The 24643-nt window shown below is 43.5% G+C and overlaps 1 protein-coding gene across 1 annotated transcript in view; it reads left to right on the top strand.

Moving 5' to 3' along the window:
* Positions 1 to 2028: 2028 nt before the first annotated feature.
* Positions 2029 to 24643, top strand: part of LOC142488161 (1,25-dihydroxyvitamin D(3) 24-hydroxylase, mitochondrial-like) — a 53141-nt gene continuing 30526 nt past the window's right edge. The window contains exons 1-4 of the mRNA XM_075588536.1: positions 2029 to 2185; positions 7007 to 7148; positions 10494 to 10623; positions 10886 to 11070. Of these exons, the coding sequence (XP_075444651.1) occupies positions 2029 to 2185; positions 7007 to 7148; positions 10494 to 10623; positions 10886 to 11070 (614 nt within the window). The remainder of the gene's footprint in view (positions 2186 to 7006; positions 7149 to 10493; positions 10624 to 10885; positions 11071 to 24643) is intronic.

Below are 24643 nucleotides of genomic sequence, written 5' to 3' on the forward strand. Positions count from 1 at the left end.
CCCGAGTGCATTGCGTTATTTTCCAGGCAGGGATTGAAGCATTTAATTCCCGCTGGCTGCAATACTGCACAGTATATATATATACTGCATTACAATTCATGAATTTATGCCATCTGGTAGACACGCGAAGCATTGCAGCCTATTAAATCCTAATTATTATCATTTAACAGATCAGCCGCCCGTCAGCCAGGCATGAACCATGGCTGGGAAGGCAAACGCAACGGGGCTTGTCAGAGGTGAGGAGCGACGCATTCCAGGTATCTGCCAGGTACATACTGGGTATTTGCTCGAATAAAGTGTGTCGCAGCAGTATGAATCGCCTGGTGGCCAGATACGCTCTAGAATTCCGCACCATCGCAGCTGAGACATGACTCTTGCCTACCTGCATTATGCTTCCCATATTTTTCAAGGGTGATGACTTCCAGAACACGCCTTGGCATTCGTCAACTCAGGGTCTGGGAGCAACATCATTGATCACAGTTTTGCTGTAAAGAACTCCATTCCTCTTGTCCGTAAATCTGTGCCTATCGGGTTGGTGGTGTTACGCCGGTGCTGCCCTCAGACCAGATCCGTCCCTTATACTAAGGGGACATATGTGCATGCACCCGCAGCAGAAGGAGCGTGTCCGGAGTGTGGTGTTTTGGTGTTGCCAGGCCAGGTGAAAATAACTGTAGCAATACTTGCCGGTACCGTAAAAAGAAGAAACGTAGTAGTTGCCGTTAGCCAAGGTCAGGGAGAGGAGAGATCCGGAAGGTCGAGGTCCAAGCTGAGATCGAGGGATGTGAGAAGCCACGTAGTCAGGAGGGAGCCGGGGTCGAGAGCCACAGACTGAAGTCCACCAAGCCGGGTCATAACCTGAATAAGCGAAGACAAGAGAGAGTCAGAACAGACATCCACAAGGAGAGACTATGTCGAGCAATGTGAAAGTGGCAAGACAGGAAATATATAGTGCGGCTGACCAATACGGAGCGGAGGCAGACCTGGAGGAGCACATCGAGCTGTCCTGGATAGGTTTCCTTGATTGGCAGGCAGGTGAGCAGGTTTGGTTTGGAGTAATAGCCTGCGCGTTAGTTGGGGGTGTGGTTTCACTGCTAGTGCAGTGAATAAATTATCTTCATGGATGGATCTTGCCCGGGACTAACAGCAGCCGCTCAGGAGGAGAGCACCTGCAGAGCAGAGGCAACCCGCCGTAAACGGCAGGGATGCCCAAGGACAACGGGTTGTGGATGGAGCCGGCGACAGGGATATCCAACGGCAGCGGGAGCAGCAGAAGTTAAGGGGGAGTCATGCTGCGGTCGCCGTGACCCCCTAATCCTTACAGGAGGACATTGATGGAGGTCCACTTCAACTGGCTTTCATCTCCCTGGAGACCAGCAAATTCACTCTGCGGATGAAGGATGGCCATAAGGAGGACATCTCCCTAGATGTGATTCATTCACCATCTGTCGAGGTAATATTGGGTCTTTCACAATTCCCACTTTGATTGGACGGACAAGGAGCCCATTCAGTGGAGTACTCGATGTATTGAGAGCTGTGCAAGTCCTATTCAACAGATCTAATGTCTAACCACCCTCAAAGAGTATAAGAGCGCCTTACCTGAGGTATACACAGACTTCAATTACGTTTTCGACCAGGTATGGTCCGAGGTCCTTCCCACCCCATCGTCCTTTTGACTGCCCAATTGATTTCTTACCTGGCTCCATCCTTCCTAGAGGAAGATCTTTTCTCCTTTCTTTACTTGAGACCAAAGCCATGTTGGAATACATCCAGGAAAATTTGAAGAAAGGCTTCATACGAAACTCTTCATCCACAGCCGGAGCTGGTTTCTTTTTTGTCAAGATAAAGGACGTCTCTCTTCGCCCTTGCATAGACTACAGAGAGCTGAACAAGATTACACTAAAGAATCGCTATGCTTAACCCCTTATTTCTGAACTTATCAATCGCCTTCAAGTGTCTACTATCTTCTCTAAATTAGATCTGTGAGGCGCATATAATTTAGTGAGGATTCGTCAAGGCAACGAGTTTAAGATGGCCTTCAACACGCGAGATGGTCATTACGAGTATCTGGTCATGCCTTTTGGCGTTTGCAATGCCCTGGTCATTTTTCAGGAGTTTGTTAATGAGATATTCCAGGATCTCCTCAACCACTTTGTCATAGTTTACTTAGACGACATTCTAATTTTCTGTAAGTCTTTTCCTGAACACATCAATCATACCAAACTGGTACTGTCACGTCTTCGTGAGAACCACCTCTATGCCAAATATAAAAGTGCCAGTTCCACCAGACTTCCACTGCATTCTTAGGATACATTATTTCTGATTCCGGTTTCTCTATGGACCCTGCCAAACTTAAAGCAGTCTTGGAATGGCCACAACCCACTTCTCTTAAAGCTATCCAGCGATTTTTAGGGTTTGCTAACTATTATCGATGGCTTATCAGGAACTTTTCTTCCATGATAGTCCCCATCACTGCCCTGACAAAGAAAGGGGTACACGTGACTTCCTGGCCACCCGCTGCTATTCTGGCCATCGACCGTCTAAAAAAAACCTTTATCTCCGCGCCTGTCCTGATTCATCCGGATTCCAGGCTGCCATTCACCTTGGAGGTGGATGCATCTGACGTTGGGGCCGGGGCCATCCTGTCCCACAGACCAGCACCTCAGGCCACGCTACACCTCTGTGCCTTTTTTTCTAAAAAATTGACTGACTCTTACGTGGGTGACTGACTGACACTTGGGTGGGTGGGTGACTGACACTTGGGTGGGTGGGTGACTGACTGACACTTGGGTGGGTGACACTTGGGTTGGGTGACTTACTGACACTTGGGTGGGTGACTGACTGACACTTGGGTGGGTGGGTGGGTGGGTGGGTGGGTGACTGGGTGGGTGACTGGGTGGGTGACTGACTGACACTTGGGTGGGTGACACTTGGGGGGGTGACACTTGGGTTGGGTGACTGACTGAAACTTGTGTGGATGACTGACTGACACTTGGGTGGGTGAAACTTGGGTGACTGATGGGTGGGTGACTGACAGTTTGGTGGGTGGGTGACTATGACTGATGGTGAGTTGGTGTCTGTATTCATTTACACGCAGATTCAGACAGTCACAGACTCTGACTCACACTCACAGACTCACAGACTCTGACACACACACACACTCTGACACTGACACTCTGATACTCACACACACACACTTACACACTCTCACTTACACACTCACACACTGACACACACACTCAGACACTCAGACACTCTGACACAGAGACACGGGAGGCAATGGAACAAGGGGAGGCAGACGGAGCAAGGGGGGGACAGAGCCCCCAGAGCAAAGGGGGCAAATGGAGTAAGGGGGCAAACGGAGCAAAGGGGGGGGGGCAAACAGAGCAAGGGGGAGACATGGAGCAGTACTTACCTTACCATGCAGGATCCATGCAAGAAAAGGCAGACAGACAATCAGGAGGTTTTTTTTTTTTTGGAGAGAGCGCGCTCTGCTTGGCGGCTTGGCAGCACGCAAGCTCCTGTCACCCCGTGGTGACCGGGCGGCAGGATTTGTCTAAGGGCATAGGGCCTGGGATGCCAGTACCTGCTGTCCCCCCTTTTTGGCAGCCATACCAGACACCCAGGTACCAGGAGAACCACCGACCTTATCAGACGAACATTATGGTGGCCCTCAATGCAGAAGGACATCAAGTAATTTGTCAAGTCCTGCTTCACATGTGCCCACAACAAAACTCCATGGAGCAAACCACCGGGACTCTTACTTCCCCTACTTATACCAGATCCCCCCTTGAACCACTTGTCCATGGACATTATTGTCGAACTGCCTGCCTCTAAAGGAAAGAACACTATTCTGGTCATAGTCGACCAGTTCTCCAAACAGGCACACTTTATTCCTTTGAGAGCACATTCCAACTCTGCCACTCTGGCGGATACCTTTATCAAGGAGATCTTTCGTATTCATGGCATACCGCTCACCATAGTCTCCGACAGAGGTTAACAGTTCGTCTCTAAGTTTTGGAACTCATTTTCTCAGAGAATGGGTATCTCCTTACACTTTTCATCTGGGTATCACCCCCAAACGAATGGCCAGACCGAGAGGACTAACGAAACCTTTGAACAGTACCTACGCTGTTTCATTTCTGACATCCAAGACGACTGGGCGGATCTCCTTCATTGGGCCGAGTTCGCCCACAATTCCTTAAGAAACTAATCTACGTGGGAATCTCCGTTCTTTATTAATTATGGATTTTACCCAGCAACCCTTCCTATTAACTCACTTTCTTCAGGGGTCCCAGCAGCGGACAATAGGATCCAATTCCTACAGTATTTTTGGAGAAGGATTCAGGGGAGCCTCAAAGATGCCAATCTCTGGCAGAAACTCCAAGCAGATCGCCATCGTCGTGAGGTCCCGAACATCAAGCTAGGAGACAAGGTGTGGCTATCCTCCAGAAACCTCTCTTGGAAGAAGCTATCGCGAAACGTGCGTCAGAGGACGTGATGATGTCACACGTCACGCTTTCAAGCATGGACGCTTGCAGCCTCTAGCAGACCTCACCGTGCCCACGCCAGAGTTCTCTTCAGCTGCGCACTCCACGAGGCACCTTCCCAGGCTGACCGTTAGGATCGTGTACCCAGGGCCAGCACAGATAAGTTTACAGGGTCATCTTTCCCTCTTTTCTGTCCTCCAACCCCCCCTCCCCCCCGTGTGCTGTAGGGGTATGTTATTGACGGTCAGAGCTAGTGGGTTACACGATCCTGCAGTATTGTTCTCTCCTCACAAGGTCAACATATATTGGTGTGTAGGGTACCCCTTTCCCTCATTTCTATCCCTATGTGTAGTTACTAACTAGCAGGGACAGGTTTTGTGGGGCTCATACCACCATTGTTCTAACGATCTTTGTATGTCAGCTGTACTAATATCTATGTGTGTTACTAATGATTACTATTGCTACTGATTCACCTTCTACCCCATCACTGATGTATGGTTTACAGTGAGCTAGAGATCACACACATTGAATTGCCTCTAGTGGATGTATATATTTTATATAGTGCTCCAGTGACGTCATCCATTTCAGTTAGCCTTCACTGCCTTACACCATAGGCATTGATCGTGTGCTATCTGTAATTTATAGTGCTTATGTTTAGTTTTCCAACTATTTTGGATTAACTATTTGGCAATTTGCCCTAATAGCACCAATTGTATTCGGTTCATTCTATTCACCATTTAATCTGGTACCATTTTTTAACCAACATCAATAAAGCATACTAAAACACTATTTATAGGTTTGGTTCAGATTATTCCTGTGTTGTTGCTTTTTTACTAGGGTGACTTACCCCTCAGATTTTGAGTGCATTAATAGGGCCTTATCTGTATGTTCTGTGTCTCTACATCATACAGTGTTCTATGTGTTCTGATTATCCTCCAGAAACATCAGATTCAAGACGCCTACTCTCAAACTGGCGCCAAGTTTCTTGGGTCCTTATTCTATCTTGGAAAATGTTAATCCGTTTGCCTACTATCTTCAACTTCCTCCTTCCATGAAGATACCTTCTGCCTTTCACATTTCTCTCTTGAAGCCCATTTTTCAGAGCTCTCAGTTTTTGGTTTCTTCCACGGTACCGCTGTCTCTCGTAATCGTACAAGGACAGGAGGAGTATGAGATACAGTTTATCATCGATTCTAGAATATCTAGAGGAGCTACTCAATATTTGGTTCACTGGAAAGGGTTTAGACCAGAGGAACGGTCCTGGATTCCCGATCACCAAATACATGCTCCCAATCTCTTAAGGCAGTTCCACCTGAAGTACCCTCACAAATCATTTTGGAGTGATCCAGAGGCCGCTCCACAAGGGGGGGGTGTACTGTAAGGAATCAGGGATCGCGTCCCCTACGGTGCGCTCTTTCCTTACCTGCCTCCTTGCGCAGAGCCACGGACAGTGTGGCACGCGCATGTGTGCGGAAAGCATCGGCGGATGCTGCGGGAACTTGTCCCACCTCCCGACTGCACTGCGCATTGGCGTCGTGCACACATGACGTTTGTACATTGTGCTCCAGCTGCTCATCTGCCTACTACCACCCTCACCTGTCTCCTGCACCTTTCCTCCTATCCCTCCCTCCGTAGGTTCGCACCTCTGCTCTGCCCCTTTCTCTCTCATTGGTCCATCTGTGTCACTGGCACTTTGGCTGAGCATAGTTCATGTTACGTTGTGTATCATCCCTCCTGGTGTTCCTAGCCTAGCCTTGCCTTGCCTCACCTTGTTCTTCTTCTCAGTGTACCGACCCGGCTTGTCTCTTGGATTCCGTACCTCTGTCTTACTGACCCCGGCTTACCTCTTACCCTCCACATCTCTCCAACCCTGACCACGGCACCAGGACCTCGACTATTCTAATATCTCTGATCCTGACCTCGGCAAGTATGAAGACCACACTGACCTCTCCATTACTGACTCGGCTATCTTGACCATCCACTCTCCAGACATGCCCCCATGGCTGTGGATGGCATTCATACCCATTCCCACCTCAGCACCGGGGTCCCATCTTGTTTGTGGTGAGCACAGCATTACAAAAGGTGAGCGGAGAGAGGTGGGGGGAGAAGAGAGAGAGGTGAGGGGGGAAGATAGAGAGGTGAGGGGGAAGAGAGAGAGGTGAGGGGCAGGGAAAAAAGAGAGGTGAGAGCGGTAAGAGAGGTGAGGGCGAAGATAGAGAGGTGAGGTGGGGAAGAGAGGGAGGTAATCTTGGAAGAGAGACAGGTGAGGTGAAATTGATTTTGCATCTTCGTTGTGCAATATTTTATTGATAAAGTGACTGGTACAAGCATATGCCTACATTTCACACATTGCAAAAGTAGATAATCAATCAATCACTTAGCCCTGCCCAACATTAACCCCTTGTGCTGAATGCTGCCCCTCTAATGTCAGCAGTAATGTATATAAAATCTCACAGAAATTGTATTGCCACACTCACTGATCTTGATCAGAAATAACTCTTGTACTCTTGTACTTTCAGATATCTTGCGCTTGAGCGATGGATCGATCCAGTTTCTATGGATGCAAGAATCTGCATACTGCTGCTATCCCAGCAAAGAGCAAAGAAAGCAAAGGTTGCCTGCTGACCCCTCTATGCTGACCCCTCTAAATCTGAGACGTCCGTAATCATAAAGGTTAAAGTGGGCACGGAAAACAAAGCAATACCCAAAACTCCAATTTGTTAACAATCCGGGACCGAAGTGGAGAAAGAAAAGAAATGCCAAAATCCTTGCCATTTGGGTACCCAGGAAACCTGCTTCCACACCAGGTACTTGTGTCCCAATACCCATCACTCCCAGCTCCAGACGGTGCTCACATCCCCTCATACTCAGCTCACATTGCTTCGAACCTAGCTCAGCCCAACTCAGACCCGGATCACTTTACCCCAGGCACTACTCAACCCAGCTCGTACCAACCCCCACCAATGTCCAGAGCTCCATCCTAGCTGCAACTGGCAACTTGGTCAGAGGCAGATTGGCAATATTGAGTTATTTTGTAATGCACATTTATGCTCATGTATGATCCGCCAGTACAAGAAGCATGTTCACTTGTGCCACTCCATCCGGAAAAGGGACGGGACAGATGGGATACAATGGAAGGAAAAATGGACCTGATTTTTGGGAGGATGGATCAAATTGCAAGTGACAGTGATAATAGTGAGGGACATCACGGGTCTCTATTATGTCTAGGTCCACAGCAGTAGAATAGAACACTCCCCACCCCCTGTGTCTTCATTGCATACCTAGATGTTACTCAACATCCCAGACGATGAGGAAATTGAGGCTAGGAGCCCCCATGATACAGTGCAGACATGCAGGAAAGTTGCAACCCAGTGCAGCTAGCTGTACCTGCTTTCCAAAGCAAACCTGTAAAGAGAACGCAAGCACAAGATGTCTGTTGAAGAAGATTGTATTATTTCAGAAAATATTTGCATCATTTTAGTCATTTTTTATTCCTTGTTTTCGACAGGTTGATTAACATCAACAGTGATAATGGACAATGAAGGAAATGCATGCGTTACATTCAATTGGCAATACCTGTACTGTGCATGAGCAGACATTCAATGAAACATTTATGCATTTCAACCAGGTTTCATAGAAACACGCTTATGCAGAAATAAAGACACATATATGCATTTCAAACAAGTTCTATAGCACATACATGCGCGAAAATTTCTTCTCGGCTATTAACATTCTCACAATTATTTTACAGGTGAAACTGCACAAGAGCCAGCCCAAAGAAGATTGAAGAAGATTGTATTATTTCACACAATCTTTATCTCAAAACTATCATTTACTGTAATCTATTAAAAAAAGTCATACTTGAAAATTACTTTTTAGTCATCTGGAGATTTTAGGTGAATAAGTGGTGGGTTACATTGAAATAAATGGGATATTGTATAATAATAAATAATAATAATAGCATGTTCTTGTATCACACTGCTAGTTTTACATAGTGCTTTACAGAGACATTTCACAGGCAGAAGTCCCTGTCCCATGGAGCTTACAATCTATGGTAAGATAAGGAAGATAAAGTGACATGCCCAAGGTCGCAAGGAGTTGACACCAGGAATTGAACCAGACTCCCCTGCTTCAAACTCTAAATGCCAGTCAGTATCTTTACTCACTGAGCCGCTCCTTCTCCTTCTCATTCTCATTGTATCATAACATATGAGATGAATGGAAATAAGGGATGGGTTACATTGTATTTAGATTAAAGAGACAATAGCACACTAGCACTGACTATCATTACTGCAGAGTACAACGACGGATGCTAAAACTCAAGTTTTTGCAGCTACAGCACACATGATTATTACGAAAATGTAAATACAGTAATTGCTGAGATTTAGACTTAGCTTCTCGCGGTCATTCAGGCAAATCTTAATACACCTGTATGCACAAAGGTATGCATATTTCTAAACGTTTGAAGTACTGTAGATCTTCTATAATTAATATAATTTTATTTATTTGACTTCTACAGTAGCTTTGAAAAAAAAAGATGACTACCTTTGAAGAACAGGCACAAAACAGTTACTGTACAAAGAAGTTTATCCTGTTAAAGCTGCAAAACGCAAAATCTTACGTTTTTTAAAATAAATCCATTCTGTATTATTAGATAATAGTGACTGTTTTTTTCCAACTCTTAATTTATTTTTTAATGGGTTTTAACGTATCCTTTGTTTTCTATAGAAGCCCACTTCTAAGCAGTGCAAGATTTTTGCAACTCTTTCCTGTTTGTGTTAATTTGTTGCCAATGTTCACTGCAGTTTGAGCTATAAACTGTAACAATAGTCAATGTTACCTTAATTATATAAGGATACATTGTAGCTGCTGAGTTACACTGACTGAAGGATTGATTGAAACTGAAAGACTGTTAGGCACACAATAAAGATTTTGACAGATTTATAAATGGAGCACCAAATGATTCCCAGTTTAGGAAAGATCAGCTTAGTTAAGAATGTAGAATTATACAATGTCACATGCTTTACATATGAAAATAAGAAAGAAAAAATAAAGGGGAAAAGTAGTATTGCTGCTTTAAATGAAAATAATCATTCAGCTAAAAAAATGTATTATATGAAAATAATTTATAGCAAATATAAAACATGTTTTACAGTATTTGTAGCCATGCTGAAACCTAGTCTATACTGTATTACTATATTTCCTCTACAGACAAATAGAAAGTAGTGTACGCATTATTTATTTCATTTTGAAACACTGCAGCCTCTGTTATTGCAACAAAGTACTTCAATAATAAATGGAACAGTATGCAAACTTCTGCTTAGGAAAAAAAAACAAAAGCTCAAAACTCAGAATTCCTAGCGCAACATGACATTTACACTTTTGTTTGTGGTAAAAGTGTCAATTTAATTAACATGTTTTTCAACTGTTTAACTATTGTGTATTTTTTTCTAACCTTTTGTTAGCTAGATGTACTAACAGAAATGAGAGCACAGTACACTGCAACAAGTGTACTTGAATGTGAATCTGTTCAGCTTGTTCATCTTCTTAATTAGCAAAAAACAAACTGATGCTTATGTTGATATAAATAAGTAATCTTTGATTTGCATATGGATTGACCTTTCTCAGTTCCTCCCAATTCCATTCTATTGAAACTCTTAACCAATAATGTGCAAAGGTGTGTTTCCTTTATTGATATAACCGTATAAAAGCTAATCAAATGGAGGGACAATCACATCTTCTCACACACATGACGCACATTTATTCATGTGCGCATCTATTGTAGCACATCTATTGTAATTATACACATACGGTAGAATATATATAATCTAAAATACCCAATATTAGATTTTGATGACATTTTAGATAAGGGAATTAAATACAGTAGATGACAGGAAAAATTATTTCAACAATGAAGCTTCCAACACCCTTGCTATTGCATGGTGTACTGTATTTCAAATCTCCATTCTGCCCCCACAATGTATATTACCATACATCTTCTGAAAGTATCACATTGCCAACAAGACCTTTACCTTTCTCCTCTCTCCCAGGTCCTGTAGACTGGCCTGGAATTGGAAGCCTTTTAAATGTCCTTTGGAATAGAGGGTTAAAAAATCAGCATGAAATCATGGTAAGTGTAGAGTTTTTTTTAATTAAGTTGTTTGCAACTCTTGACAATATTGCATCATCTGTTTTGTAAACAAATACAACTTTTAAATGCACAAAGAAAATGAATGCATTACAATATTTTCAATAGTTTGTGCTTTTATGTAACTGTGAATTGATATCATGTATTTATTCAATAATGTTCACTATTTACAAATCTGATTTAATGACTATGGAACATTTACTTTATTGTTAATATCAGGCCTTTATTTTATCTTCATATTTAGTACAAGTACCATCAGAAATTTGGAAAGATATTTAAGATGAATCTTGGATTTTTTAAGTCAGTGCAAATTGGAGATCCAACTCTGTTGGAAACCTTTTACAGAAAAGAGAGCACTTACCCTAGAAGAATGGAAATAAAGCCATGGAAAATGTACAGAGATTACAGAGGAGAAGCTTGTGGTCTACTTACACTGTAAGTAATTTACAATTTTATATTAATTGAAAAACAGAGAGTCTAAATTATTGAAATGTTAAACCTTACACATAGCATATAATCATTTTTGAATGACAAAACTAAATTGCTGTTAAGTTCAAGATGTAACAAATTAATCTCAGTGAAAGTAATTCTAAGTCTGATTGCAATACTGCAAAATACACATTTGAAGTTCTATTGCAATCCACCTTAATAAATGTTATTCAGATATGTACAGTATATACTGTATATGACAATATAAAAAAAGTTTTTTTTATGAATTTGAAAACTGAGTGTTGTTCATTATGGATAGCACTGCAAATGATTTGAGTTGCATGGACACATAATAATAAAAATAAATTTTTAACCAATTTGTCATGTTGCTACCTATTCATCTAGAGGAAGTTTTGTAGTTTGAGTAAATTGTGTATCTTATTGATTTTAAAATAAAAGCAAAAACCTGGCAAAAAAACAAAAACAACAAAATGGAGACTTACTGTACACGTAGGTGGAATTGCATTCTTTTGCACGTTTTTTGAATAACAAAAGGTTTTAACAAACTTTTGAGGGTTTGCGATGAGATACAGTGTGTCTGAAAGTTTATGGGCCAACTTTGACACACGTTTCTCTCTAAGGCTTTAGTCCCGCTGCGTCGGGCGGTACGCGCGGCTGCGTGCGCATTCCTCACCAGCAGAGGTATCCTTTCCTAGCCGGTCCCAGTCCCCCCTCGCTGCACGGCTCACAATGTGCTGTGACGCGTCAGCCGCCAGGGGATGCAAGAAAATTGTGATCCCGAGCAGTGACGCGTCACGTGGTGCGCTGATGAGCCTATCAGCGGCGGGGGCGGGAGCGGGAGCTGTCAGACAGCTTCCTCCACAAGGTAGGGGGTGGTGTGTGTGTGTGTATCAGCGGTGAATCAGGAGGGCATTTGTGGGGGAAGGGGGAGGGAGCGGGAGCTGCTTACCTTCCAGCAGCCCACAGCAGCTCCCTCCTGCAGCCTGGGAGACCGAGACCGAGCCCGTGGAGGGAGGGGAGTAGTGGGTTCCTCCGCTCAAACCACGCCCCCCCCCTCCCACTCCTGCCCCCCTCCCGCTCGGGCACGGGCATATCGCGGTCTGTGCCTGTCAGCGCACCGCCTGTCTGCAGTGCGGGCGTGCTGACTGAGGGAGCGGGGCCTTAGCCTAATGCTGCAGGTGCTTGCTTTCTACTTGTATAACAGCTGGGTAAAATTGGTATGCAGAACTGAACAAGTATTGGTATTGTCAAAATGTTTTGTAAAGAGAGTTGCAGAAAATCATAAGAACACAAAGTTTATGAATGGGAGGTATTTAACAATTAGGTCACTGTCTCTGGATGATGCTCTTGGCAACTCAGGAGGCATGGGAGAAGTCGGCTTTCCTGACCCCGAGTGGCTTGTATGAATTTTCAGTCATGCCTTTCGGGATGAATAACGTGCTGGCTGCCTTCTAGTGTCTAGTTAATCGCCTACTGGAGGGAATGCTGGGGTATACCCAGGCATACTTAGATGACCTGGTGGTCTTTAGCAACTCCTGGGCTTACCACCTTACCCATGTAGCGGTGGTCCTAGCCCTCATCCAGGAGGCCAAGCTCATGCTAAAGCCGGCCAATTACCAAATAGGGATGACAGAGGTTCTATATCTTGGGCACAGGGTAGGCGGGAGGCATCTCAAGCCAGAGCCCTCTAAGGTGGAAGCCATTGTGGGGTGGCCAGTTTCCAAGACCAAGGAACAGGTGCTAGAATTTCTGGGGACCGTGGTTATTACCGCAAGTTTGTACCACCTTACTGTCCCCTGGCCAAACTCTTGACCAACCTGACTAAAAAGCGACTCCCTCACACAGTAACCTGGTCACCAGAGAGTGAGAGTGTCTTCTCAGCTCTCAAGGCAGCCCTGGCAAGCACTTCAATCCTGGCAGCTCATGACTACGACAAGCAGTTCCTGATTCAGACCGATGCCAGTAACTTTGGTATCGGTATAGTGCTAAGTCAGGTGGGTGCCGATGGGGTTGAATACCCAATCGTGTACTTAATCCACAAGCTATTAGATCGGGAGGCTGCTTATACTATGATTGACATGGAATTCTTGGCCACAGTATGGGCTCTCTGGAAACTCCAGCCGTATGTGTATGACTGCCCTTTTATGTACTTACGGACCACAATCCACTGAGCTGGTTGTAGCAGGTCTCAAGGGATAATGCCAAGCTGCTGCGGTAGAGCCTGGCCTTACAGGAATATGACTTCATCATACAGCACAAGAAAGGGAATGAGCATGGCAATGCTAATGTACTTAATCAGCAGGATGATCCAGGGCCGGATAAACTCTGACCTTCAAGCCTCATGCGGGGGATCAACCAGTTGGGGTCACTACCCCGGAGCTTTCTGCTTAGGAGGGAGGTGTGATGGTAGGGGTTGATGTGATTGCTTTAAATAAAGGTTAATCCGCCATTACCCTTACCTGTATTATGTTACAGATATCTATGTATTGTTTAGCCTGGTTCCAGCACTTCAGGGAACAGGGGTTAACTCTCTACTCAGGAGAAATGTTGCAGGTTGTCTGTGATCTTTCCATGTAACTGTTTTTATGTAACCAACATAACGTTGCATGTTAACCCACCAATCAGGTGTTGGGTCATATAGAAGGCACCTGGCCTTAATCCTCCCTTAATGTATCTTTGTTATGCCATGAGGTATAAAAGGTGGGGAAAGAGGCCCCCAGGATTTAGAGTGAAGTGGTGCTGTGTCGGTACCAAGCATAAGGTGCAGGTCCAATCCAACACCTGTAGGATAGTGGGAGAAGAACTGGGAAAATCTTCTCACGGAGGTCCCTGCCCTACCTGCAGGGAATTCCCCAGTTACCCCAGTTGAGAGTGGGTGTTCCTATATTATTGTCCAATAAATTCCCTTTTATTAACTCTGTTTTGTTCTGTCTGGTGAGTTGATCCCTGGTGGGTTAGTCCTGGTCTCCCATGACAATAGGGGTAAATAGGGTAGGGGATGGGGGTAGTGGCATCCTAGGTGGGTATCAAGGTGGGGCGGGGTTTTTTATCACTTAATTACCATAGAGGTTAATAGCGGCTAAGTTGATTAAGGGGTTATAGGCCAGAAATGAGGTTTTATTACTGTCTGTGCCACGGAAGATGACAAGGAGGACGGAGAAGAAGATGAAGACAGCCTTCATCCTGGCAGGGGTAAGTGCAACTTTTGTTTACTATTTGTTGACTGGCTAATGTTTTATTTTTAATGGGCAAATTTGCTATTTTCCAGATCTGGATAATAAGACTTTTGCCCATGACTGTGTGTTGGTGGGTGAGAGTAGGGCTTTTACGGGTAGAAGGGATGAGTAGTAATGATTGTTAATTTTGTTATGTGTGCCAATGTTGAGGGCATACCACAGTGGCAATCAATGGGTTTATTGACTACTGTTTATTTTAATGTACAGTATTGCAATGTCAATTTATTTGTATTGTGTATTTTATTTTTGCTACACAAATGTGCAAAAGTGCTATTAGCCATTTGGCTACCGCTAAGGTAATTAAGAGGATAACACATCCCGCATCCATCCCGGGAGGCCTAACCACCCACCCTGCGGCAACTACAGTACACTCTTCATCCACCCCATTAAAACACCAGTAACCACTTGCAGTAATTACCGTAGCTGTAACAGCTAAGTTAATTAAGAGGTTACTGTTGTTTTAATGGTTGGGCATCAGCCCTTTCTCCCACCTTGGTGAGGAAGAAGAAGAGGAGGAGGAGGAGGCATTCAAACTGGCAAGGGATAAGTAAAACATTTATTATTACATTTTACTGTATGTTGAAATGGGCAAAATCGCTACTAGCCACATTTGGTTACTATGACATTTGCCCATTCCTTTGTGTGTGTGTGTGGGGGGGGGGGGGAAAGGTTGGTGGAGGTAGAGAAGGAGTATGAAATGGGTAGTTGCCCCGGGGTGAGTGTTTAGGCCCCTCGTGTGAGCAGTGGGAGGGGTTAACCCCTTCATTACTTTAGCGGTAGTAACCACTAAGGTAATGAAGGGGTTAACCCCTACCAACAGCCTCCTGATAGGCCTAAACACCCGCTCTTGGGTAACTATCAATTCATCTACTCCTTCTAACCCCTACAAACTTGATACTTTGCTTTAACCGCTTTATTACCTTAGCGGCTAGTCACTATGGTAATGATGCTACTTTTATTGCTATTTTAATTACACAGTGTTGAAGCAGGAGGTATCACGAGCTGATCCGCATTACTTTCAGCCATGGTGACCCTGTGCTTCCAAAAATACAGGCCCCATTATGGGGTGCCGTTATCTCCTGCAAGTTTAATTCTCCTGTGTCACAGGACGCGGGAGAGTTAAACAATGCAGGGAGATACCGGCACCCCATTCCGGGGCCTGTAACTCGGGAAGCAGGGAGTCCTTGGGGCTGAAAGTAATGAGGTTCATCTCTGGAGACCCCCTGCTTCAATACTATGTAATTACAATTAAATAAAAACATTGCGATCGCCTGTTAGAGATGCGCACAGTGAGGGACTGATCATGTCTGCTCTCACTGCGCAGCTCTTCCAGACTGGTGGAGCCCGGTAGGATTAACACAGCGGGAATTCCATTCAGAGGCAGGGACCCCGCTGTGTTAATCCTTATGGGTAATACATTTTTCCACTGGGAATTCCATAACAGGCAGCTTCCAACTGCTGTTTCCTGTGGAATAGTCAATAGTATATCTGCTACATCTGTACAGCACTGGTTTAATTGACAAAATGAGACAAAGGAATGTGAATGAGGATAGAAGAAAGGGAGGGAGGAGACAAAGCAACTGTTAATCCTGTAAAAATAAGATAAAATAATAATAATATTTGTTCAAGAAAAGCAGACTTATTGATTACTAATTCAAGTGATAACAGGGAGAGTCAAAAATAATGACCCTAGTTTGGTAGTTTCTGAACAGAGCTTATATACTCAAAATATGGGTGTTTACATTGCCACATCAGCAATAAAAATCATAGTTCGAAATGAAATATTCATATATTTCTGCTACTGTCGCCATGTTATCTGCTGCAGCATTAATTGCAGAAAATATTAAAAATGCATAACTACATGTTTTTTTTATACATGTATGGTGTACACATGGTGTACAGTCCAGTCAGCAATTGTGCAAGGATACTGTAGGAATGTAGAAAAAAGGACAAAGCTTTGAGTTTTATACGTTTTTATTATGAAGTGCCTACATTTGATAACGTCTTCAAGGTTGAATCACAATGGACCACTGTGGTACTGTAGACTTGGCTTTTATCTGTTTTATTGTAAGGGTTATGCTCACCACAAACCTGGACTGGACCGCGGGCCGAGGTTGGGATGTGGAAACACCGACCTTAGACCATGAAGCCAGATCCGGGTTCTGAAATACGTAGCCGTGCATAGCTGGGTCAGGATTGGAGAAAGCAGGGTTAGCATTATCCAGGCAGGGGTCAAGGCAGGCGGCACAGGAGCGGTGGTCGAAGCCAAGGTTGTCATCAGGGAGTAAAATGAAGCTGCTTCAGCGAAGATAGCAGGACTTTAGGTTGAGGGAACAGGAACCGGGGATCCAGTGCTACAGCACAGAACAGCTCTCCCTAGCCAGGTGCAGCTTAGATTAGAGGCCACTGGAGGGTCACTGGGAACAGGAACTGCAGACAGGACAAGAAACACTGAGGGCTTCAGTGTAAGCGCTTTAGCGTGGCAAAGTCTGCCAGAAACTGAGAACTATGACAAGAAGGCCAGGAAGGCCAAACACAGGCTGTGGCAAACACAGTTACTAGAGAAAGTGAGAAGTGTATGTACAGCCCATTCCTAGGGGAAGGGGCAGGAGTTAAATAGGACAGGCAGCCAATGAGACAGAGCTGCATAGTAATCAGCGAGAAGCAGGCTGCAGTCTAATTGCAAAAGCAGGTGATTCTTGATTGCAGGTTCAGACAGGGGTTTGTCTGGAACACTATAGCTGCAAGGATGAGCTCCAGCCAAACCCAGGAGCGGATTCCTTACATTTTTAAACACCTGCAAATTGACACTGTAGCACAGACAGAACTGTACACATTACAATTCATTAATTTCTGCCACCTGGCAGATACGTGAAGAATTGCACCCAAAGAAAGCCAAAACCATTAAATTAAATCACGATCAACCGTGGTAAACCGCTGTGCCTGGCGGTGTGAAAGCGGTGTGAATGCGGGAATGCGCCGTGAATACTGCGTGGAATACAGCAGAGCACACGAAAAAGGATTCAGGATTTGTTAAAATAATGGTCGCTGCATTTGTATATTAGCATAGTCTCTGTTTCTACTATTTATTATGTGCTTCATTAAATTTATGAAAGGGTTAAATCACCTAGTTCCTAACACATAATACTGCAAAAGGGGCTGTTAATTTATACACATAATGCTGTCTGTGTACACAAAACATACAGGTTATCTTTCAACTGATACAAGGAATACACACGTGGGCTGTAACTTACAGCTTTATTAGGCATACACTGTGACTCATGCAAAGCAATCTCTTTCACCCCTGAGATATATGTCTTAGTTATGTCTTGTAGCCAGCCAATCTGATCTGTGTATATTGCATTATAACGAACTTGGGAGAGGGGAGAAGGGGCTAGGGAATGGGAAGGGAAACCCTTGCTACTGCTTAGAAGGGTGGTAATGGTGCTACAATCTGGGATGATAAATCGAGGGAACACAGAGAAACAGAACCCCAATGGAGAGCACTCAATCACTCAAAATCACAGATACATAAGTGGAAATGGAAGTGTAGTGTATAGTATGGTGAGGAGTGAATGGGTTAAAAAACTTTAATGGGAGTAATACTCAACTAAAATATATAGAACACTAAGGTATCCAATGAAATGAGACTCAAAGGTGAGCCAAAGAAGCAGCGAAATATAAAATATAAAATATAAAATATGCCAGATACAGCACGTAACATATATGCTGCCCTCCTAAAAGTATTATAGGATGCAGATGTATCTACATACAGTATGTCACCTATCCGCGAATGTGGGTGCAGAGAGCCAAGCCACTGATGGAGGCTCTTAGTGCAACTACTGCTTGTATTGACTCTCTCATGCAAGCAAGTCTTGTACAGTAAACCTGCCCATTGGGTAGTATGGCTAGAGAGTAGTGTAATGAGTCAAACAGTGTGACTTAAAACACACAGGGGGCTATGCACTAAGCAGTGATAAGTCGTTTTAAGAGCACAAAGTGCTCTTAGAACGGGACGTTCCGCCGAGCGCTATTCACTAAGCCGCGCAAACAGGCACTTTGCGCTCTAAAACTGACTTTTTCCTGGAAATTTTTCAAAGTCCAACTTTGCTCGTACGATGAGCTGTTTGCACTGAATCCTGCCCTTCTGCGGGATTCACTAAGCAACACAAACTTATCGTATGTGAAAGTTGCGCTGAATAAAGCTCACCAGCTAAAGGCAGGTGATAAAAAATGCAGGACTTAGAAAAAAATCTTTGTTTACCTTTTTGCATGCGCAAAACCCATACAACAGGCCGGCGGGTGTCCCCGGCTGACCCCGCGGCCGTCCCGGGGTCCCCGCGGGCCTGCGGTACCAATGTTGTGCCTACAAAAATACTAAACATTATTTCTAACTAAATACACCCCCCTAACACATACAGTACAATAATGTGCAAAATAACTATTATCCAGATATGGATAATAGATTATTTGCCCATTATTAAACACTGCAATAGCATACCTAAATAAAGTAAATAAAAACAGTAGCCAGCTAATCCAATGAATACAAGCAGTAACAACATCAACAATTAATTAAATAAACCATTAACCAATTAAACCAATTAATTCCTAAACCAACTCAAAATGAATAGTAACACTAACCAATCAAACCAATGAATTACTACAACATTAATGAATGTAAACATTAAAAGACAAAGAAATAAATTCAAACAATATCTGAAATAACCATAAAATGCATTAGCTAACATAATACAACATTAACTACAAACGAACACCAATCGCAAACATTTTATTACATTAAGCAGGAAAAAAACAAACAATCACATCCACATAAGAAACTGACATTAAAAAAACCAACAGCAATACCAAGCCACAAATGCCCCCCAAATATTGTCATAATAATGTATTAATCTGTACCCTAAAGTGGTACAGATTAATATATTATCAGTCAATGTGCCTCCCCCAAAAATCACAAAACACATCCAAAGAATAAACCTGTAAAAAGAGACATTTACAAACATTCAATATATTACTTACCATTAGAAGCGGTGGCCCTCCGACTCCCGGGGAAACAGGAAGCTCACGTACTTTGAAGGCCTCCAACTGCATCCGATGCCATCCGCCATGAAGATCCGGATCAGGTACTCAAATCTTCTTTTTTCTTTCTTTAATCACCTTCTTCTATCTTCATCTGTCACCATTTCTTGATGGTTAACAGCCACCTGATTGGCTGTTCAAACCATGTTCCGACTTTTTTTTTTTTTTTTACATGACGTCACTTAAAGGGAATGATGCCAGCCAATCAGAATGGCTGTGCTTCATTTGCCTTTAAGATAACTTCACTAAATCTAAGATGGCCGGCGTCACATGGTATTTCAGCCAATCAGAGTGTGGAATTGGTTCCCACGATCTGATTGGCTGAAATACCATGTGACACCGGCTTCGTCACGTCATAACGGGCAGGTATAAAGCTTGAACAGCAGTGCAGAAGTAGTGCCTGCTTAACACTGAGTATGCCCCACTCCAGATGGTGGGCAGGGTATCCGGCAATAATACAGCAGCCCCCGTGGGGACGCTTAGTAGCAGTGCACCAACTTGCTAATGCTGGGTGCTTAGAGTGCAAACCGGTGGGTGTTGCTGTAGTTTAAAAACAATTAAACATGCTAATGCACATACATAGCTCCAAACATAGAGCGCTAATCCCGCCCCTCTGACGTGATGACATCACATGCCGACATACGTTTCGCTGGGCGTGCTTTCTCAAGGCTGGACGGGAGCATCTGTGCTGCCCCCAGTATTTGTCAGAGAACGTGAGCTCTGATTGGTTAGTAGGCGTCCTATTCTGAAACTAATGGTTAGTAAAAAGGCTGTGCAGTGTTCGTGTGTATGTGAACTAACAGCGCTACGTGTGGACACTAGGTTATAGGCAGCTACAGCTCTAAACATGGAAAGAAAAAAGAAAAAAGCGCAAGTTCCGTCTTCGGAGAAGAAGCAGGTGACTGCCCATAATCCAACCCCCCGATCGACGTCACGCGCCGACGTCGCGAGTCATCTGACGCGGAAGCTGAACGGTTGCTGATCGGGACAACGAGGAGGGCCGTGCATCAACGCAGCAGAAGAAGCGAAAAACGTCCAGACACCCCTGTTCCTGCGGTTGTTATTTATACCGAGATGCCTATACCAATTTTTATTCTGTGAGTTTTTATAACCGTTTTTATTTTCCATAAATCTGACAATATTACCCTATGGGCCTTGCGCTTTTTTCTTTTTTCTTTCCCTGTCTATAGCTTTCCCTGGTCCCGAGGTTGGTTCCAGATGAAAAAAGGCTGCATACCCATAGGAGATCAGGCTTGGACTCTGTATTTGGGACCACAAAAAGCAAACTTCTTGGACACTAAGTATTTTAATTGATTGTAACAATTGTTGAAAGTTTTGCTGTGTAAATCCCTTGTAACTCATTTTCTCCCTTTGTGTGTTATTAATACACAAGGAGGCTGATAAGTAAGAGCGCTGGTGGACACATTTGGAGGCAGAGGGGCTTACACCCACCTGCTCACAATTGTGTTATACTCAATTTCACATCACTTTACAGCTCTAAACATTGCTGGCATATCAGATACATAGAGAGTGGTGTGAATAACATGCATAGTGTCACAGCAATAAAAGAACAATCATAGGTCTTGGAAACTGCAGGGTAATGCTAGATAGTCAGGCTAGATAAAGGGGCTTAAAATGAACCCCTCATTAAGACCTTTAGGGGCTAGGGTTTGGAGTGTATAAATCCAACGTGACTCATATTTGAGTAGTTCCTGATCCCAATTACCCTTTATAATGCCTAATGAGAGCTGATCTATACCTTTGAAGGTAAGTACAGTGTGGTCACCTTGATGATGATCATTATTGTGTCTCGCTACCAGCGTGTCCAAGCCTAATGCTGCCGAGATGTTCCAAGACGCATATCCTAAAAGGGCATCTAGTCTTCCCTATATACGTCTTATTGCAGATGCATTCTGCAATATACATAACGCCTGGTGTTTTGCAATTAATAAACTTTTGAATTTCAAAGGTTCGTGTGTTGTCCCAGTTATTGAACGTTTTGGCATTAATTATGACAGAGCACGCTTTGCAGCTGTGGCAGCTAAAACAGCCTGGCGGTTTATTAGGAAGCCAGGTCTTGCTAACATTAGCCTCAAAATGGCTCCTCACCAGGTGGTCATGTAAGTTCTTAGACCTACGGCTAGTCATCTCGGGGTAAGGTCTTAATACTTCCTTCAGGTCCACATCAGCTCTGAGGATATGCCAATGCTTTTGGAAGGCATTCTTAGCATGGTACCATTGTTCGTTATATGTACCAATGAATATGATCGTGTTGGTGAGTCTCTCATCTACTCTATCTTTGAGAAGATCTATCCTCAGAGTGTTCTTTGCTCTCTTATATGCCTTTTGGACAATGTTTTTACTGTATCCACGTGCTAGAAACCTATCCTTCATAAGTAGGGCCTGATTCTCGAACTCTACATCATTAGTACAGTTTCGCTTAATTCACAAAAACTGGCCTACAGGGATGCCTTTAATCAAGTTGGGTGGGTGCTGGCTTGTTGCCCTAAGAATGCTGTTTGTAGCAGTACTCTTCCTGTAAATGGTAGTGCTGATCATCCCAGTAGGTTCTTTTTTGATTATTAGGTCGAGAAAGGTAATCTGATCTAGACCAATCTTGCATGTGAGTTTTAAGTTATTGGTGTTAGTGTTGAGTCCATTGATGAATCTCTTGAGGAGGTCAAGTGGTCCCCTCCACATTAGAAACATGTCATCGATGAACCTATACCACATGTCAATATGGTCCATATATGCCTCATTGCCTTCACCTAAAACCACTTCTGCCTCCCACCAGCCCAGGTACAGATTGGCATATGATAGGGCACACTTGGTCCCCATCGCTGTACCCTGGGTCTGGTGGTACAGTCTTCCATTGAATAGGAAGTAGTTTCTGGTGAGTACAAAGGATACTGTAGTAGCTTCACCAGAAAAGTGCTGTGACCCTTGAAAGTGGCACCCCTCGATCTCAGGAAGTATGATACTGCCTCTATACATTTTTGGGGAGGTATAGACGTATATAACCCTTCAACATCCAGGGACACCAAGATAGTGTCATCCGTGACTGTTATGCCGTCAAGTTTATTGAGGATGTCTTTGGTGTCTCTCAGGTACGAAGGGAGGGCTATTACAAAGGGTCTAAGTATCTGGTCTATATAGCTACTCGCATGTTCTGTGAGATTGCCAATTCCTGACACTATGGGACGTCCTGGGGGAGGTCTGTTTCTTGTGAATCTTCGGTAAGGAGTGAAAAGTAGCCATTTTGGGATACTTAACAAAGATAAAATCCATTTCTCTCTGTGTGAGGAGGTTAGTTTGTATAGCCTATGTCAGGATGGTAAGTAATTCTCTCTGATACTCTGACGTGGGGTCACTAGTAAGAACCTCATAACATGCTCTATCTGCTAGCAACCGTTTGTTCTCTGTTACATAGTCGTCGCTCCTAAGTATCACGAGGTTACCCCCCTTATCGGAAGGGCTTAATAGTGATACCTTTATCTTGTTCAAGTTTTTTAACCCATTCACTCCTCACCATACTATACACTACACTTCCATTTCCACTTATGTATATGTTTTGAGTGATTGAGTGCTCTCCATTGGGGTTCTGTTCTCTCTGTGTTCCCTATATTACATTATAGCAAGCTCTGAGGATTTGTGCACACCTCCTATTCCTCCCTCTATCTACACTAACAACGGATTCCACATATTTAAGGACCGCTGTGAGTGGCTGATCAAAATTATAATGGTCATCCAATATTATTGTTAGGATCCTGAGTACACACTTAACTCAGCATTAGATCCACTTGGAATTTTTATGTTGTTTTAACACCCAGTATTTTAATATGTTGTATCAAATAAAATTATTTTTAATACTATAACTTATCAATCAGAGTGTGAGCCCGAGTGCTGCATTTGGGTCACTGTTCTCCATATTATTATCACCTAATTTACCACACAATTTTTTCTCTTACTCACACAGATTTTTCCTCCTAACACACAGTTAATTTATCACTCACACAAAGTTTTCTATCTCACACAGAGTTTTTTTTTAAATCTCACACAGGATTTTTACACAGTTTACACACAGTAAAAAGTGTTACATACTATAGCAAAAATCAACCAACCTGCTTTTCAGGAATCCCGTCACCATGGACATTATTACCCAAAGGAGGCACAATAATGTCAAAAGGTGTCTTTACCTTGGTAAAGACATGGGAATAATGATCATCATCAAGGTGACCACACTGTACTTACCTTCAAAGGTATAGATCAGCTCTCATTAGGCATTATAAAGGGTAATTGGGATCAGGAACTACTCAAATATGAGTCACGTTGGATTTATACACTCCAAACCCTAGCCCCTAAAGGTCTTAATGAGGGGTTCATTTTAAGCCCCTTTATCTAGCCTGACTATCTAGCATTACCCTGCAGTTTCCAAGACCTATGATTGTTCTTTTATTGCTGTGACACTATGCATGTTATTCACACCACTCTCTATGTATCTGATATGCCAGCAATGTTTAGAGCTGTAAAGTGATGTGAAATTGAGTATAACACAATTGTGAGCAGGTGGGTGTAAGCCCCTCTGCCTCCAAATGTGTCCACCAGCGCTCTTACTTATCAGCCTCCTTGTGTATTAATAACACACAAAGGGAGAAAATGAGTTACAAGGGATTTACACAGCAAAACTTTCAACAATTGTTACAATCAATTAAAATACTTAGTGTCCAAGAAGTTTGCTTTTTGTGGTCCCAAATACAGAGTCCAAGCCTGATCTCCTATGGGTATGCAGCCTTTTTTCATCTGGAACCAACCTCGGGACCAGGGAAAGCTATAGACAGGGAAAGAAAAAAGAAAAAAGCGCAAGGCCCATAGGGTAATATTGTCAGATTTATGGAAAATAAAAACGGTTATAAAAACTCACAGAATAAAAATTGGTATAGGCATCTCGGTATAAATAACAACCGCAGGAACAGGGGTGTCTGGACGTTTTTCGCTTCTTGGGAGACATGCATGTTTAAAAAGGGAATCCCATTGTGATATACTTGTTGGAGGATTTATCAAGTTCTGCTACGGACAGGGAATCCATGCCCTATTTTAATTTTCTGTGCTTTGTTTTTTTAACTTTTGTTCTGTGACAACCTCTAATAAAAATTATGTGTTTTTGTACTGCCAGGCATACTAGAGTGCTTTTTGTTCAGGGCTCTTTTTCTCTCTCACAATATATA

Source organism: Ascaphus truei, chromosome 2 (genome assembly GCF_040206685.1).
Source record: "Ascaphus truei isolate aAscTru1 chromosome 2, aAscTru1.hap1, whole genome shotgun sequence".
Taxonomy (NCBI): domain Eukaryota; kingdom Metazoa; phylum Chordata; class Amphibia; order Anura; family Ascaphidae; genus Ascaphus; species Ascaphus truei.